This window comes from Doryrhamphus excisus, linkage group LG15, assembly GCF_037039965.1.
Source record: "Doryrhamphus excisus strain RoL-2023G ecotype Guam linkage group LG15, RoL_Dexc_Guam_v1.1, whole genome shotgun sequence".
In the NCBI taxonomy this organism is placed as follows: domain Eukaryota; kingdom Metazoa; phylum Chordata; class Actinopteri; order Syngnathiformes; family Syngnathidae; genus Doryrhamphus; species Doryrhamphus excisus.
Window position 1 is genome coordinate 5,829,857 of NC_136371.1, and position 19,129 is coordinate 5,848,985.

General features: G+C 42.2%; 1 protein-coding gene across 1 annotated transcript; it reads left to right on the forward strand.

The window, feature by feature from the left end:
* Window positions 1-1,692: 1,692 nt before the first annotated feature.
* On the forward strand, window positions 1,693-3,970 carry fam43b (family with sequence similarity 43 member B). Its single transcript, XM_058050552.2, has one exon. It carries the CDS (start codon window positions 2,003-2,005, stop codon window positions 2,978-2,980), a length of 978 nt encoding a protein of 325 aa, XP_057906535.1. The 5' UTR covers window positions 1,693-2,002; the 3' UTR covers window positions 2,981-3,970.
* The last annotated feature ends 15,159 nt before the right edge of the window (window positions 3,971-19,129 follow it).

Sequence of the window (19,129 nt, forward strand, 5' to 3'; positions counted from 1 at the left end):
CCCCTTGCGGTTAATGAATTAATTATTGTTTTGTGGTAGACTATGACCTATTACAAGTATAGTATAGTAAATATTGAAAGACAAGTTAATACATATTAACTTGCAGTCATGGGTCCTTTATACTCACATGACAGTAGGAAAAAAAATTCTCCTATTCAGTGTGGAAGTGGTATGTCTTATTTTGTCCTTCTTCACCCACCCCATTTCAAAGATATTTTTAAGGGGATCATCCTGTGCATTCGGATTGAATAGAATTGATCCCTGAGACTTTATTCCTTTGTTATTTTGAATGAGCTGTGTGAAGTTGCTGATTTATGCAAACATGGCAAAGAGGGAAATCTGTGAGCTTTGTTGACTGTATTTTTCCGTTTTCACGAATACAAGTAGTTTTCCGACTAAAAGCAAACGAAAAAAAAAAAACAAACACTGTCAGTGACTGATGCACGATCGTGCCTGCTATCTAGTTAAAGAGACTTCGTATTTTATGAAACAGGTTTACGATTGCAACGTGCATAGTGCAATGTACTGACAGGAGTGTAATATTTGAGCCGCTTATGCCAGCCATACATGCAGAATGCTTGATCCGGCTTTCTCCCCCACATTCCAAAAAATGTACATGTAAGCTTAATTGACGACTCTAAATTGTCCATAGGTATGAATGTTAGTGTGAATGGTTGTTTGGCTGCCAACACGTGGAATAGAAGATGAATATTTAGCTTGGTAGATTGAATCTGATTCAGATTTTAGATTGCAAGGCCAGCTAGCTGGCTTACAATAATGTCAGCATTTTTTTTTTTGCCCTCTGATTGGTTGACCAGAGCAAACTGTTCAACAAGCCAATTTATCCCCACAATGGCTGACTTACAGTAATCCCTCCTTTATCGTGGTTAATTGGTTCCAAACCCAACCATAATAAGTGAATTTACGCAATGTAGGATTCCTTATTTACCGTATAAATTGAATATTTTCATTGTTAGAGCTCAGAGAGTCTATCTACAATCTTATAAAGATGTTTTTTTTTAACATTATTAGAGCCTTCTAAACATGAAATAACACCCCATAGTCACCTGTATAGTTGACATTAAAATGGAAAATAAGTCATTTAAGACATAAATAAGACTGGCACTCTTGTGTTTTGTTATGTTTTATGTTTTGTGGCATATTGAAGCATTGGAAGATAGAGAGTTAAGTGGGTATCTTGACTAATAATTGTAGCAACCTGGCAGTTATGTATAGAGTTAGAGTTGAGCAATTATGTAAGCGCCTGCATGGCACAGTAGGTATGGATGCTAGGCACAGGGGACTGGGGTTTAAATAGCAGTTGATGTGCATGACAATGTGCAGCTATATACACATTATGTTTATCACTGTTATTATATTTAACCATTCTGGCTGGTTAATTCCCCACTGAAGGCCCAGGTATACCAAATGTACCGCCCACCATGTTATCGTTTGAGTCATTAGCTGAAAGAAACGGAAGATGTTATTGTGCACAAGAAATTATTTCTGGATATATATCCTTGTTCCATTTGTGTTCCATTTTCTATCAACAATGGAATTACTTTTACTGTAGGAGTAGTTGCAGAGCAGTCATGTAACCCCCCCATGAGACTTGCTGTGGGTGATGAATTCTCCGCCTCAGCTTTATAAGAATCGTAAATTCAGCGATACCTCATTTCAGCTGGACAGATAAGTAATGCTTCAGAAGGGAACCATTTGGAAGCCAAACAAAGAAGCAGGGAGGGGTGAGAACGCTACGAACGCTCAGCTCGGCGCATCACGATGCAGCCGGTAGAGGAGAAAGAGGAGGAGAGGAAGGAGGAGCAAGCAGGCAAGCAGACGGACTGGAGTTTTCGCCGGTCTCATTCGCTCTTCCGTGCTTGGCAAAGCACCTTCTCTCTGTCCATAGTCTCCCCGAAGCGACACTGATCCATAACTTTGTAGCCTGAGCTTAGCTTAAGAAGGCACCCGGAAGCACGGGAGCTCTTCCTGCTGCGACACTATGCTGCCCTGGAGGAGGAATAAGTTTGTTCTTGTGGAGGATGAGAATAAGATGAAATCCAAGAGTCTGGGGACAGGACTGACCTACCACTCCATCCTCTCCTCTCTGCTACGCTCCTGTCCTGACCTGCTGCCTGACTGCCCCTTCGACTGGGTGGGAAGCATCTTCCACACCAAACGTCAGAAAGTGGAATTGAACAAAGAGGAGCCAGTTTACAATGTGCGCTATCTGGGGAGTGTGGTCACCATCACGGCGAAGGGCGAAGGCTGCACACAGGAAGCGGTGGCCAAGATCTGGACGAAGAGCAACTACGGGGATCAGAGCGTCAAGATGAGGCTGACGGTGGGCCCGCAAGGCATCCGCATGAGTGCCGACAAATCTGGGAAAAAAAGTCCCATTCATCTTTACTCTCTGAGCAGGATCACGTATTGCGCCGCCGACCCATGCCGGCCTAAGATCTTGGCTTGGATTTACCGGCACCAAATCAAGAACATGGCGATCGTCCTTCGATGTCACGCCGTCCTGGTAAGCAAATCGGAGAAGGCCCAGGCCATTGCGCAAAGCCTCTACAAGCACGCCACGTCTGCCTTCAGCGAGTTTAAACGTCTGAAGCGTCAGAGTGACTTCCGGCATTGCCAACAGCAGTTACTGGGGGAGGAGGCGGTACCCCTCATGCCCCTAAGACGGCTCCTCAATGGGCAGTGCCACTACAGACCGCCCGCGGATACGCCGGGTAGTGCTACCCGCCTCTGCTCCATCACAGAGGAAGAAGAGGAGGAGGAGGATGAGGAGAAAGCGGCACCCCAGCAAAAGATGGAACCCAAAAGGAAGCAGAAAGTTTTAACGACAAACACAGACCCGACTCAGTTGTTGTCCCAGTTGGACCTCGGGGATATTGCCGGACTGGAGCAGTGCCAAATCAACTTTGTCAGCGACAGCAACAACAACACCTTCACATTTATAACCTCGCTGGTGTGACTGCGAAACACAACATCACTTGGGACTTAAATCCGTGTCTCCGTCCTTCACCGATGCAGCCCACGAAGGCTTCCTCCTTCTTCTCCCTCCGTGAAATGTATTCACCAGCATCTGTCGGCTGGCTGGTCTTCTGAGGGGGCACTTTGTGTTCTGGCCAGATGGCTCTGGTGCCGGTGTGCCAGATTGACTGTAGCGACTCGGGAATGTTTACAAGGCAGACTGCTGATGCACACGCTTACGAGCACAATGACGAACATCGCTTTTAGGTAACACGATTTATTAGGCCATTTATTGACCACTAAACAGGTCATATTTCACGTCAGGACATTTTTGATTGGACTTTTTTTTTTTTTAAAAGCCCGTTTGTATGTTTGTGTAGTTTTTTCTACTGTGACAATCCTCACCAATGTTGTTGTTTTATTATGCGATGGATTAGGATGCAAGCCATTGAGGGGATGTGTTTAATTACGACCATTTGTTACCACGCTTATCATTTATGCATGACATGTCGGCTGTAACCTTTCACGTTTAGAGTTTGTCTTTTATCATGTGACACCTTCAAAGAGAACACTGTGATACATTTGTGAGCAGGGATGAATACGTGGGTGTATAATTTATGTGATGCATTTTGGACACCAAACCTATTTTTGAGGCAAATTTCAGTGTTGTTGTTTTTGTGCCACGTCTCCTCTTATGTAACCTGCCACAAAAGGCTGACAATTTGAATAGAATTGTTTGGCAAATGACTGGGGCTACTGAGTAAATCTAGACAGTGTGTTTAATTCCATGAAATGAAGCATCTAGAATATTTATTTTCAAACCACGTTGAATAAAAATCAACTTCTCTATGATTCCTTGGTGATTCTTAGAATGCGGGTTTGCTATCAAAGGGATTCTTCAAATGAAACTCAGCATTTGCATGTTTCAGATGTGAAAAATATGTCAAAGCAACACTTTAGGGACCCTGAACACACCATATCCAGTTATACACTCCTGCATATTGTATTTCCTGACCTATTAAGTAGTCACATGAAATAATAAAAAAACTAACACTGTCACTTTTAAATTGGAAGTCAAGCCCCATTTGAATGTAGGTTGATGGTTTCCCCGCTGGCCCTTGCCGACATCCCAGTTGCTCACGTTGAGAGGAGAGGGGGGCAATTAATCAGCAGATTGAATTGTTTGGAGTGAGAACATAAAGAACCTGCCACAGCGGTAAGGCTGTCAGGCTCTGACATCAGCCACTACTCCAAAACAGAGGCAGTGACTCACCCAAACATCAGCCATTTTTATCGATGACGACACCTTTTTACCCTTTTACTGGAATCTTGCATGTGCGGAACATGTCTGGTGTTAAGCGTAAGCGTGCACGGGTTTGAATATTTAGCAGCCCGATTGTTGTCTTTTTGTAAATTAACAAGAATTTAAATTTCTATAGCTTTAGTGTAAACATTTTAAAATATCTAATAAAAAAATCAAAATATTTTAAAAATAAATGGTCTGCCTGAGAGGTTTACCTTAGCGATCAATATAATTATTTTTCTAGTAATAATATACAGCAAAATATAATATGAGGCCTTGTTTACTGCCCATGCATTTCCATCATTTGTCCGAGTCCCCTACAAGAGCGTGTCCATTTCCCATGCTGTGTTAACACAGAACAGCAACAGTGCTTTTATGTCAACAGTTCTATCGAGGCTTACTAACCAAGGAGCAGATGGCAGCGGCAAGGTGCATGCTGGGCTTTATCACCATCACCCTGCATAATAACAAGCACTTGAAACCTACAACCCATGTCACACTGTCCGCCACAAGGGGAACTGGAATCAATTCTATGATGCATTCAAAAAAAAAAAAAAAATCACAAAAAAATCAAAACGCATACTGTGTCATTTTAGAAACAGCTCACAGTGCTTCCAAGTACAAGAAGATGAGTGACGGCACCATAGGAAGTGGCAGCTCATTTACTCCCCGTGAGTAAATGTGTTTCAATCAAGTGACATGAATAAAAGCAAATAGAGGTGCTACTTCAAGGGCAATTATATTTTAATAAAGACGGATCAAAACACAATGTTATAACACGGACAAATATTGTTAGTGGTGTAAATCTCTATCCACATTTCTTAAACCAACCCATGCATATATGCAGAGATGTGTTTTTTTTTTTTTGCCTTCCCCAAGCTTCTGTGTGTGTGTGTGGGGATATTTGACGTTTCGGTGCTTTTGCATGGCTTGCTGCTCTAAAATAACGAGGGACAGCAACCATCAAAACTGTTAGTCTGGCTATGGATCATACATCCTTGTGGGTCTTTGTTGGAGGGCGGTTGCTGGGATGCTTGGCATTGGACGGATGCATTCGGGAGCTTTTTTGGGGATGATGTTTTGGCCCCCGGAGGTGATTGTGTGCTCTGGCTTTGTCCTGGGATCTTGTGTTAATGCATAATCAGACCGTGTATATCAAACCATGCAATGTTTTTTTTGAGGGATTCATAGTTGAAATAGGTGTATCCCAATGACAGCATTGTAAACTAGCTTAAATTTACTAGTTTTCTTGTGTTATAATGCACAGAAAAAGGAAATATGTGTTAATGTTTCACATAAGGATAAAAAAATTCCCCCCAAAAGTTCCCGTTTTAAGCTGAATTGTGGACTGCACTAGTTGCCAGATTTTTCCCTGCTTCCCGGCTACCTTCTATTCGCTCCTTCCAGCCTCATGCATTTCTCCGTGTTTTGCTACTTTCTGGTCATTATCCCTGTTTTTTGTAAGTTTTGTAAGTTTTTCCCTGCTTGCTGTCTTCCGGCATTGGATTTTGCTAGCATTTGCTAACTACCTGCTTGGTTTTCAGCAATTGTTACAGTAAACCTCGGATATATCGGACTCGGATATATTGGAAATTTGCTCACAACGGACAGATAAAAAATAACCAATTTTTCTGTAATGCATTTCCAATAAAAATTCATTGCATATATCGGATTTTTTATAACGGATTTCGCCTATTTCGGACAAAATCTCCAGTCCCGTTCCAATTTCCCTCGCATATATCGGATGGCCGCATCGTGTCTTTCTCCTGGCTCCAGATTTAGGACAAATATAAAAGTGAGTGACGTCAATAATACTAGCACAGCAGTGAATGAGATCTTAACCTCACTATTGGAAATAACGTAGGCCTGACGGGCGTAACAGGGCCTAGCTTAATTAACAATTTGTTATGCTCAGAGTCCAATAAAGTTAAATTCTCATTACCTTACGTCTCTTTTCATTGCCCAGTCCAGGTACATTGGAAACATAGTCAAGGAAGTGCCTTTTCATAACGGATAAAATCCGATTTACGCATATACCGGATATAAATCCGATATATGCGTAAAACTGACATTTTCCGGTATACGCATATAACGGATTTCGCTTATATCGGACAAAACCAGTGGGAACAATTGAATCCGATATATCCGAGGTTTACTGTACTTTTTTCCTGCTTAGTTTTCAACAGCGACTGTCTTGACCCTTGAGTCTAAATTTTTGGCAGACGTAACAGAGGGCCAAAAACAGTTGCAGGTCATTAATTACTTAGTCGATGTGTAAAACTGGAATGCTAAATTGTCTAAACAGCACACAAAGAAAATGGCTGTTTTGTTTGGAAAAGTGATGTTAGAGTGGTGCAAAGGCGGCGTCCCCATGTAAAAACATGTGTGCATTTGTCTACCAGTGCAGAAAATCCACCAACTATCTCATCCCCACACCATTTGCTTACATTTTTTTGATTGTGCCATCAAGCAGTAGCACTTTCTGTTTCATGCATACAGTATCTCATTCGGTCTTCCGAGAAAAGAGCTGCTTACCTGGCAACTTGCAAATGAGATGGGCTGTGTTTTTTTGCTGCTCAGCAAGACTGCCAAAAATACCGTTCAGGTGTATGATGATCTCTTTTGGCACAAATAGCACAAAGCGCACTGCTGCATCAATATGCGAATTGTTTTTTATGATAAACTAAAATACTTTGTGTTGAGTTGCAATCCAGAAAATAGCAGGTAGGAACTTATTAAAGTTGTTGTCAGAATGTTCTGTTTGAGCTTGAGTGCCAGCCAGCAGCCTGAAACCAGAGTTTGCTTATTGATGAGGATCAGATCCATGGGATATTCCCGATTTAGGTACCAAAGCAGACACAAATGTGATAAAATGGTCCGATAAAAATGCCACAGGAGCTTAGTTACATAGGCTACATTTCACATTTCTGCTGCCGCCTTATTGAAAATGAGTCACACAAAATGTTCCCCGACCTTTCTGGCACTACTCCGCCATCAACCGGAATTAGATTGGGGGGAAAAAGGTGACTTCTTGTTCCAAAGACAGGAACACGTTCCACTTCATAAAACCCACACTGGTGCGTTTAACTGTTATCAACCCTTCATATAATTGTCCTCTGACGTCGCCAGGGTGCACTTAAAGACCGAGGCCTGTGTTTCCATGACGACCATCTCACTAAAAGTCAGGAGAATTTTTGCAGACTTCTTGATTACACAGCAACTTCGTGGAGATTATCTGCAGGCTGATAATAGTTTAGTGTGCATGCAAGGCCAGACGTGGAATTGAGCACTGTAGTGTTCTGTCCAATGAAAACCTTGGTTTGAATAGACTGAATACATAATGATCATTTTGACTTGTTTCATGACTCGTATCCGACAAAAAATGCATTATCCGTAAGGGATACTCGTTTCTAGGGAGTAATGTAAATCGGCTAGTCTCCTGAATGGTAACACAACATTTGAATCACATGTTAACTATGTTATATGAGCTTTGAAGAGTTTTCAAAGACACTAAGTCATTTTAGTTGAATTCACATTTTGGGTTTCCCAGCATACTTAAATGCATCAAATTGTAATTCTGCAATAGTTAGGTTTGTGAGTGATAAGAATATCCACTTTTTTTTTGGCCTGCACGGCAGACAAGTGGCCTCACAGCAAGGACACCCGAGTTCAATTCCACCCTTGACCATCTCTGTGTGGAGTTTGCATGTTCTCCCCGTGCATGTGTAGTTTCCTCCCACATTCCAAAAACATGCTAGGTTAATTAGTGACTCCAAATTGTCCATAGGTATGAATGTGAGTGTGAATGGTTGTTTGTCTATATGTGCCCTGTGATTGGCTGGCGACCAGTCCAGGGTGTACCCCGCCTCTCGCCTGAAGAGAGCTGGTATAGGCTCCAGCACCCCCACGACTCTCATGAGGATAAGTGGTAGAAAATGAATGAATGTTTTTTCTTTGTCTTTCTGTTTATTTAGACCAGGGGTCTCAAACATGCGGCCTGTGGGCCAAATGTAGCCCGCAGGACACGAGTTTGAGGCCCCCGCCTTGATATGAAAGTTTGATTAATGTTTATGTTAAAGGTTAAATAACTGTTAATAGTTATCCTCCCTATCCGTGTGGAAGTGGTAAGTCTTTGGCTATTTAAGTTTAAAGGAAATAGCTTGAAGGCTACCGTTTAGGTTGCGAGCTCTCTAGTTTGCGAGTTAGCATGTGTCTCAAGACCCTGCAGTTGTGCAATATGTTGTAAATAAAAAGAGTATAAATGTGACTATAGTCGTGTTTTGTCATGTCTACAGGGCTCTAATAATGCTTTGTTCATTTTAATCTGAAAAAAATAATTTGTCTACCCACCAACTATATGTGGTTTCTTAAGTTTTTATTTGCCGTTTTATTATTATTAATATATTTATTTATTACTGATTGATAGATTTTCTTTATTCTTGATTTGTTTATTTATTTTTCATCTTATTTTGTGTAGAAAAATGAAAATTAAGATATTTGAGAACAGTGGAATGTTTTATCAGAGCTTTTCTTGTAGAAAATTGGAACCAAAGCGAAGTATTTAAAATTTTTTTTGTTTTTAATAAATGCGTTTTCTTTTTTTTTGGAAAACCTGATGCGGCCCAGTCTCACTCAGACCCGAGCTCCAGTGGCCCCCAAGTAAATTGAGTTTGAGACCCCTGATTTAGACCATACACCCATGCATAATTAGGACATTATTGTGATTTTTTTAGGTGTCCATGAATGCATCTCACGGCCGTCTCCTGACAATAAGCAAATGCTTTTTGTGAGTTGAAGATAAATATATGGTGTTGGAACCGCGCTGCTGTTGATGTGTTGATTCCATTTTATTTCAATAAATGGAGGTCACCTTCTCTCAGAAGGTTTCCAAGAGGTGTACAGTACATTTCCAGTATGCATGAATGGTATTGGTCACACCTGCTGTCATCACAAGACACTTTATTTCCCTCTTCGTGCCTTTGTGTGTTTACTTCTTTCTTGTGCGTGTCTGTTTTCCTCCCCCTTAAAATACATCGGCACTTTACATGAGTCTCGTTAAGCATTAAGGAGAGAGGGAGCAGATGGAGGCTGCAAGGTGCATGCTGGGTTTGTAGCGTTTTCAGGCCTCCTGGCATGAAAACATAAAAAGGTGCTGTTCTCTGACTTATAAGAGAAAAAATATGCAAAGAGCAGGGAATTATTGCATACTCGGGTTAAAGTGAAGAATTGAAGAATCTTTTCATGTTTATGCACAACCTGCAGAGCCAATTAAGAGGAATTTGAATTAAAGAGCAAACACCTCACGCGGTTAACAACGTTGCAGTGATGTTGTGGCTCACAGCTAAAACACTCTTATTAAACACCGCTGACGTCTCCTTGGCTGTTATGATTATGCAGGCTCTCGCAATGAACCCTCATGTTTTTGTTTGACAGAAAAGAGCCACGCAGTCCAACATCTGGTTGTCGCCACTTGCCAGGCCGCAGGTCATCTGGTGACAGAAAGAACTTTTATAAAGGTACACGTGGCCATGAAAGAATCAGGGCCAAGACACACACACACACACACACAGCTGGGAGGCACTACATTTAGGTAGTTAGCAAGGATAAGAGGGTTTTTTTTCAGTCTCTTTCAATTTGATGAGCGATAAAGAGTGGCAGGTGGAGAAAGGGGGCAGTGGAGTGGGTGGACTCGGATGGCATGTGAGTGGGCTGGCACATGTTCGGACGGCACTGAATGTACCAAAACAAACAGTAATGTCTGCATCCTTCCTTCCTACCTATCTAACTAATATGTTAAATAATATGAATACAGTAATATGAAACAGGTATGACGTAGCTTTGACATATTTTGCAGAGAGAGACCATGCCGACTTCCCATGCATGATGCATGACGAGAATATTCTATAATACCAGTGACATTTGAACACTCATACCTATGGACAATATGAACTTTTTGGAATGTGGGAGGAAACCCACGCACAGGGAGAACAGGCCGGAATTGAACTCAGCTTTTCTACCTGTGTGGCCTGCGCACTAACCACTATCAACGTGCAGCCTTAAATTAAAACATGGAATGACAAAAAAACAAATACACATTATTCATTCATTAATTTGAATTTAATTTTTTACCGCTTATCCTCATTATGGGGGCTGCACGGTGTTCGAGTGGTTAGTCCAGGGTGTACCCCGCCTCTCGTCCGAAGACAGCTGGGATAGGCTCCAGCACCCCCGCGACCCTCGTGACGAAAAGCAGTAGAAAATGAATGAATGAATGAATCCTCATTATGGGTCGCAGGGGGTGCTGGAGCCTATCCCAGCTGTCTTCGGACGAGAGGCGGAGTACACCCTGGACTGGTCGCCAGACAATCACAGGGCACATATAGACAAACAACCATTCACACTCACATTCATAACTATGTGGGAGGGAAACCCTCGCACGCAGGCCGGAATCGAACCCAGGTCTCCAAGCTGTGTGGCCTGTGCGCTAAACACTAGTCCACCATGCAGCCTAAAATGAACATGGAATGACAAAAAAAATATTATATTAACAGCTATTGATGCATGAGGAGAATACGCGGCCTTTCTGTTGATTTATTTAGATATGGTTGTGAGTTGGAGATATGTACATACGTGTTGTAATAGCACTTTGTCTGCCGCCTGTCCATGTAGCGTATATGACAAAGACGCTTGCATCCACTTCCGAGACGGAGCGCTGCTGTCATTATGTATGTGAAGGAAAATGTTAGCGTCTTCATCACATACACATGAATGCAATGGTGGGGTCTGTCCCTTTAAGACTCCCAACTTAATGCTATACTTCATTCATTCATTTTCTACCGCTTTTCCTCACGAGGGGTGCTGGAGCCTATCCCAGCTGTCCTCGGGCGAGAGGCGGGGTACACCCTGGACTGGTCGCCAGCCAATCACAAGGCACATATAGACAAACAACCATTCACACTCACATTCATACCTATGGACAATTTGGAGTCGCCAATTAACCTAGCATGTTTTTGGAATGTGGGAGGAAACCGGAGTACCCGGAGAAAACCCACGCATGCACGGGGAGAACATGGAAACTCCACACAGAGATGGCCGAGGGTGGAATTGAACCCTGGTCTCCTAGCTGTGAGGTCTGCGCGCTAACCACTCGACCGCCGTGCCGCCTGCTATACTTCACTGCTATCAATATTATCTTTACCATCAGGGGGTAATTTTGGAATTGAATAGATTTTGTTTTCTGCTTCATATTAAAAGGAACATAAACAGCGTCAGGGCTGTATTTTAAATCTTCGTTTACAAACTTGGGTTGAACCCAAAGTTCTACACGCACTTAATCAAGACAACAGCTGGAGCCAATGACACACATTCAGTCTCTCCCTGTGGCACATGATGAAGGAGGAAATCAAGCACAGCATGTGCACCAAGCTCTGGGATATTTTGTTGTTGTTTTTTTTTGTTCATTAGTCTTCCTCATCCAGACACGGGAGACGATGCCGTTGTATGGTAATTGTCATTAAAGCGTGTTTTATGTGGATTGCCCTCCGGCTCTTTTCAACAGTTTCAGAGTCGAGCCGCGACTGACAAAACGCATACAGGGATGTCCTGCTCATCTGAGGCACTGTCGGTGAATAAGTGATGAGTAGAGATGGCAAAGAAAAGGAAACATGGTTAATATACATGACGGTACAAGAAGTTGTATCAAACGTTCTACCCTCACATCCCAACCATGTGATGGAATGTGTTGCATGTTTAATGAACCTCAACCTTAACATCTTTTTGCACGTCGTCAAGTGCTGCCAAAAGCAACCAAATATCACGCCACCCTGACAGGAAACGCCAGCATGCTCAGCGTGATGAATGAGGGGGTCTGCGTGTTGTTGACAATTCCGAGCTCCCTACTATTTCAAACTCTGCTTCAGGTTAAATGGATATGTTGGTTTATTCTCTCCAATGAACCTGGAATTTGTCATTTTTGTCAGTTTTGGAGATAAACGAGTTAGAGCCTCTGCAATTTCAGAGAATAGTAACGTGGATGCTTTTTATGCTGATTTTTGGAAGAGAAATTACATATGGGGCTGCACGGCGGACGAGTGGTTAGCGTGCAGACCGCACAGCTAGGAGACTAGGGTTCAATTCCACCCTCGGCCATCTCTGTGTGGAGTTTGCATGTTCTCCCCGTGCATGCGTGGGTTTTCTCCGGGTACTCCGGTTTCCTTCCACATTCCAAAAACATGCTAGGTTAATTGGCGACTCCAAATTGTCCATAGGTATGAATGTGAGTGTGAATGGTTGTTTGTCTATATGTGCCCTGTGATTGGCTGGTGACCAGTCCAGGGTGTACCCCGCCTCTCGTCCGAAGACAGCTGGGATAGGCTCCGGCACCCCGCGACCCTCAGCGGTAGAAAATGAATGAATTAAATTACATATGGGATTCATTTGCATGGGAAATTTTGATTTGGTTAACATCCGATTTGGTTTAAATCTGACCGCCTGGAACATATTAATGACACAAACCAAGGTTCCGGGATACTATCATTTTACTTTGGCCATTTTGTTCTTGAGATAATATTGCTCCGGTGGCAACTTCTCCCACACTAAACACCCATATATTCCCACCGCAAGGCATGCTGGGTAGCTTTTTCTCCCAACATTTTGCTGTTTGTGTCACATTTTTGCTTGTTTGCAAAATATGTTGAGGAAGTTGTCAGAGAAGTGAACAAGGTGGAGTTAGCATACTAACACCCTGGACTGGTCGCCAGCCAATCACAAGGCACATATAGACAAACAACCATTCACACTCACATTCATACCTATGGACAATTTGAAGTCGCCAATTAACCTAGCATGTTTTTGGAATGTGGGAGGAAACCGGAGTACCCGGAGAAAACCCACGCATGCACGGGGAGAACATGCAAACTCCACACAGAGATGGCCGAGGGTGGAATTGAACCCTGGTCTCCTAGCTATGAGGTCTGCGCGCTAACCACTCGACCGCCGTGCCGCTGTTTTATTGTTCATCGTTGATGTTGTTGTTGCAGCTGAACTACCCAGCATGCCTTGAGGGCATTTGGAAATAACATTTTTAAGTTACGTTATGTTGTTGTTATCTTTCGTGATGCGTTAATTTGCTGTGGATTTGTTGTGTTTTTGTTTTGTTGCTCTGTGAGCAAGTATGTCATTCTGCTTGATGCCGCCTATATATAGACGGCCCCGCCACAATTTTTTTTTAACCCATTGTGGCCAGCATGTCAAGAGAGTTTGCCCACCCCTGCACTAAAGCTTACTAAAAACCTGAGCTTTCTTCATTCTGTCACAGTCCTCGTTGTTTACATCCTCAGTGGACCCCCCCCCCCCCCCCACATCACAAACAAACTGTAAGGCAATTCAGCAGAGCTAGGGATCATCCGCATTTAAGCATGACGAATACTTTGCTTTGCATAGTGCTTTTTTTTTTTAATCTTCCCACACATTGGTGGGAGAGAGTCATTGTCAGCATTCCCCCGACTGTCTGCCAGCACCAGGCAGTTTCAATATCAAACAAAAACCCAAACGAACACTTTTCTTTTCACTTTTACAGTTTTCAACCCACGCTGGAGTCCAACTATTTAAGTGGACCTTTGAACAAGGCAGGCTTTATTACTAGGATGCATCATATTATATGCTCATAGCCTCTTCATTCAGAGCTCTAGTTCTAATGAGGGAATATCTCGGCAGGCTACACCCTCCGCAGTGACCTCAGAGGAACGGCTCATAAAGCCACAAATTAGACCACCGTGGATAAGGTAACACTGCAATACATACATTAAGCATGTGAGACAGCGTATGAAGCTCAAGCAGAAAGCCCGAGCAACTGCCTGTGAAATAATCTGGAGACCAAATCTAAGCCGCTCTACAAATAATTTATTGCGGGGAGAGAATTCCGGGGACATAAAGTCTGGCTGTTTCTACATTTAAGCGACTGTTATTTTAGGGCAAGAGTTTTTAAACCCAGAAAAACTTAGCTGTCAGATGCACATCAAAATGTCAGTGTTCCACTTTATTACTCATTTGCAATGCAAGGATGAAACAGACGCTTTTTTCCAAATCCTAATTTGCATCTTGGCCACAAAAACTAAGGTTCGAATCAAAATCAAATCAACTTTATTTGTATAGCACTTTTCCTGCAAAGACATGCAACGCAAAGTGCTTTACAGAATTAAAACAATTTCCACAATTAAAAGGAAAAAAAATAAAACAAAAGAAAGTCCCTCCTTCCCACCCTCCATACTAGACCCGCACACACACACACACAATCACACACAGTAGGGAGACATGGCATGGCACTGAGGAACAAGGAAACGCCACCTTTGGGGCCGTCCACACTGGGAGGAGCTGCAGGAGGCCCAGCACCCGGGCCCCCCGACTCCGACAGCCAGGCAGACCCCCACATTAAAAGGGAGGAACCCCCAGCCGGCTGGGTCGAAGGGACCCAAGGATGGCACCCCCTCAGCAGACCCGACACAGCCCCCAGTGTGGAGGACCCCCCCCTGAGGAAACACTGGAGTTAAAAGCTGTAGACTAAAATCATAAAATAGGACTAAAAAGATAAAAACATAACACTGGAGTTAAAAGCTGAAGACTAAAATCATAAAATAGGACTAAAAAGATAAAAACATAACACTGGAGTTAAAAGCTGAAGACTAAAATCATAAAATAGGACTAAAAAGATAAAAACATAACACTGGAGTTAAAAGCTGAAGACTAAAATCATAAAATAGGACTAAAAAGATAAAAACAAAACACTGGAGTTAAAAGCTGAAGACTAAGAGCATAAAATAGGACTAAAAAGATAAAAACAAAACACTGGAGTTAAAAGCTGAAGACTAAGAGCATAAAATAGGACTAAAAAGATAAAAACATAACACTGGAGTTAAAAGCTGAAGACTAAGAGCATAAAATAGGACTAAAAAGATAAAAACAAAACACTGGAGTTAAAAGCTGAAGACTAAGAGCATAAAATAGGACTAAAAAGATAAAAACATAACACTAGAGTTAAAAGCTGAAGACTAAGAGCATAAAATAGGACTAAAAAGATAAAAACATAACACTAGAGTTAAAAGCTGAAGACTAAGAGCATAAAATAGGACTAAAAAGATAAAAACAAAACACTGGAGTTAAAAGCTGAAGACTAAGAGCATAAAATAGGACTAAAAAGATAAAAACAAAACACTGGAGTTAAAAGCTGAAGACTAAGAGCATAAAATAGGACTAAAAAGATAAAAACATAACACTAGAGTTAAAAGCTGAAGACTAAGAGCATAAAATAGGACTAAAATCTCCACTTGGGCACCTCTGTGTGGAGTTTGCATGTTCTCCCAGTTCATGTGACTGCGAGAAGGTGAGGTTTCTCTGGAAGGCTCCATTCAAGAATAAATTAGAGCCAAATGATTCACGATGTACCTGACTGCAGAGGCTCAGTGGTAATGAAATTGCCTGGAGGTGGAGGCATCGCCCGGGGGCGGGGGTGATAACCTGTGCCCTTCTCCCTGCCTCAGCTCAAGGCTGTTTCAGTGGTTGCTGACAAGCTTCTCCACAGCAATAGGCTGCCCATCCCGGCCAAAGGTTCTCTCTCCGGAGAGGCTGAGCCAACATCAATTTGGTGGTGCTGCCGTAAATTCGCCAGCCGTCGTATCAGAACACTGGCAGCAGTCGAAGCTCAACTAATCTCATGAAGCTTTAAACAATGCGGTGGGCCTGCCAAGCCCAACGGGCGAAACCCAGTCTTTGAACGACAAATTCTCCAGCATCACTCCTCTCCTCTTCTGGGACGGGAGTGGAATCTGGCTTCATTTGAAATGTCTTATCAATCGTCTTATTTGTTTTTCTTGTTCACACAAATGATTCTGAGGTGCAGAAGGTTTTTTCATCTCACTTGCTTCACACACTTGTTTACAGTAGCATCTGGTTCCTGTGAGTAAATGCTATTTAATTGTCTTTTTTAACGAACAAACACTGAGTAGTTAGAATTAACATTAGCACATAGTCTATAACATGGGAATTGGCTCCTCCCATCAATCCATTTTCGATACCGCTTATCCTCACGAGGGTCGCGGGCATGCTGGAGCCTATCCCAGCTGTCTTTGGGCGAGAAACGGGGTACACCCTGGACTGGTTGCCAGCCAATCACAGGGCACATATAGACAAACAACCATTCACACTCACATTCGTACCTATGGACAATTTGGAGTCGCCGTAATTGGCTCTTTAATTATTCATTCATTCATTTTCTACCGCTTTTTCCTCACGAGGGTTGCGGGCGTGCTGGAGCCTATCCCAGCTGTCTTTGGGCGAGTAACGGGGTACACCCTGGACTGGTCGCCAGCCAATCACAGGGCACATATAGACAAACAACCATTCACACTCACAATCATACCTATGGACAATTTGGAGTCCCCGGAATTGGCTCTTTAATTATGGTTAAAAAAAATAATTGTTTCCGAAAGTTCAATGGAAGGTAGGCCTATTGAGATTATTATCATTATAATATAAAGCAGTGCCTTATTTCTCATTATTAATTAATTCCTCAAGGTCAGACAAAACCAAAACGAGTACAGTATCTGTTTCAGACAGCTAAAAATATTCATAAAAATACAATTTATAGAGAATCCTTACAGTTTTACGTGCAGAAAACAATGTGAAATAATAATAAATGATGAATAAAATTGATCAATTAACATTGAACATCACTTTCAGCTTTAAAAAATAACATACGCAAACTGATGTTTCACTACTATGTTTCATTACGAACCCCGCTGGTGTTTTTTTTTTCTTTTTTGCAGGTTAGGCGGTACTTTCAGGAACATATGTCTGGAATATATTTAAATACATAAATCATTTGCTCCATCATAATGCCTGCTTAGACAACAAAGCCATTTGACAAATCAGACGAGAGTAAGCCATAGATGGTGTAAATCCACCAGAATGTGAAAGCTTTACCTCCCACACTCCCACAGTTCATCAGGAAGCTCTCATTGACGTCCGTAAATAGCCACCCACTCGTCAGTGTTCCGCATGAGACAAGTGGATGAAACGACTGTAAAACAAAAAGCAGTCGCGGGTGTGCCCACACGCATATGGCGAGTTCTATTTCGATGACATAATTAGGTTTGAGCTCTGTCTGAATGCAGATTATACCCACCTCAAAATAAGGCCACATATCCCCATTGTTGTGTTTACTTGAATATTTTAAGCCAGTATTTTGGAACTCCAGCTCTTGTCTAGTTCTCTAGTCAATCCCAATGCTGAGGTTCTCAATGGGAGTGACCAGGATGGATAGGATCAAGACATCGGAGTGACATTACTTGTTAGAGACCTTGGAAATAAAGTCAGAGAGGCCAGACTGAGATGGTTGGGACATGGCCATATGTATATTTGGTAGAAGGATGCTACGTTTAGAGCTGGAAGACCAAAGAGGAGGTTTATGGATGTAGTGAAGGAGGACATGAGGGTAGTTGGTGTGAGAAGACAGGGTTGGATGGAGGAGATTGATTTGCTGTGGCGACCCCTGAAGGGAAAAGCCCAAAGAGAAATAAGAAGTTCTAGTCCAGCTCTCTATGGAATACCCAGCTGACTTTCATTCTTCATGAAGATTGCACATTCCGTATTGCTACACAAGTCACAGGATGCACAAGTGACAAACTCGGAAACCTCATCCCAAACAGATGATAATGTGAAACCAAGCTTTTTCCACATGATTGAATGGGGATGCGGGTACCACAACAATAAGAAAAGAAAAGAATAGACATAAAAGTACAATTTAGAAAGCGGTTTAGAGAGTCACAATGTGACATAAAAAGAAAATAGGTCAGGAATAGACGACTTTCATTTGGGAGTCACTCCTCAGAGAACTCTTGTAGAAATATCTAGAAAAGGAATCCCATAGCAGAATTATGTATTCATGTTCCTCCTGGTTATTTTGATGAAGACTGCTTTATTGAGTCGACTCACACCACAATCCCAGTCACACACACACACACACACACACACACACGTAAGTGTGAGCGTAATAAGCAGCGGGAGGTCAGAGCCTTCGTTACAGTAAAGCCGCATCAGCTTTCTGGGACCGAGCTGTGATAGATAAACCTCCTTTGGGATTCAAGTTAAGCTGCAGCTCTTCATGGCAACATCAATTCATTTAAAGAGGATCTATTATGCCTTTTCTACTTTTTTGACATGTAAATGTTGATACAATGTTGTATTTGTGTTCGATAATAGATTCTGCTGACGTCATTGCAACCTGGAATTCCTTATATGGGCTGCAGATTGGGTTAGCGGAAATTGTAGGGAGTGTGACCAATCGTACCTGGAGGAGGGCTGGGGTAAATCAAACAGATCATTTGGTTCGGAAACACTGTAGAAGAGGCACAGAATCTGAAAGATCTAGAAAGCTCTCATATGTCCACAATTCCATTTCAGAATTCTGTACAATTCCAGTACAGAAAATGGATGGATGGATGGCCCACTTGGAATTCCATTATATCCAAGATAAACTCTTCATCCGTGTTTATACTGTAAAGGATATAGACCAGGGGTCTCAAACTCAATTTACTTGGGGGCCACTGGAGCTAGGGTCTGGGCAAGGCGGGGCCACATCAGGCACAGAAAAATATACAAACTTTTTCAGTGCTTTGGTTCCGATTTTCTACAATAAAAGCTCTGATAAAACATTCCACTGTTCTCAAATATCTTAATTTTTATTTTTCTGCACAAAATAAGATGAAAAATAAATAAACAAATCAAGAATAAAGAAAATCAATCAATCAGTAACAAATAAATATAATAATACTAATAATAAAACGGCAAATAATA

Coding starts and splice junctions, on each gene's coding strand:
- fam43b (XM_058050552.2), top strand. CDS start 2,003: ATGCTGCCCTGGAGGAGGAATAAGTTTGTTCTTGTGGAGGATGAGAAT.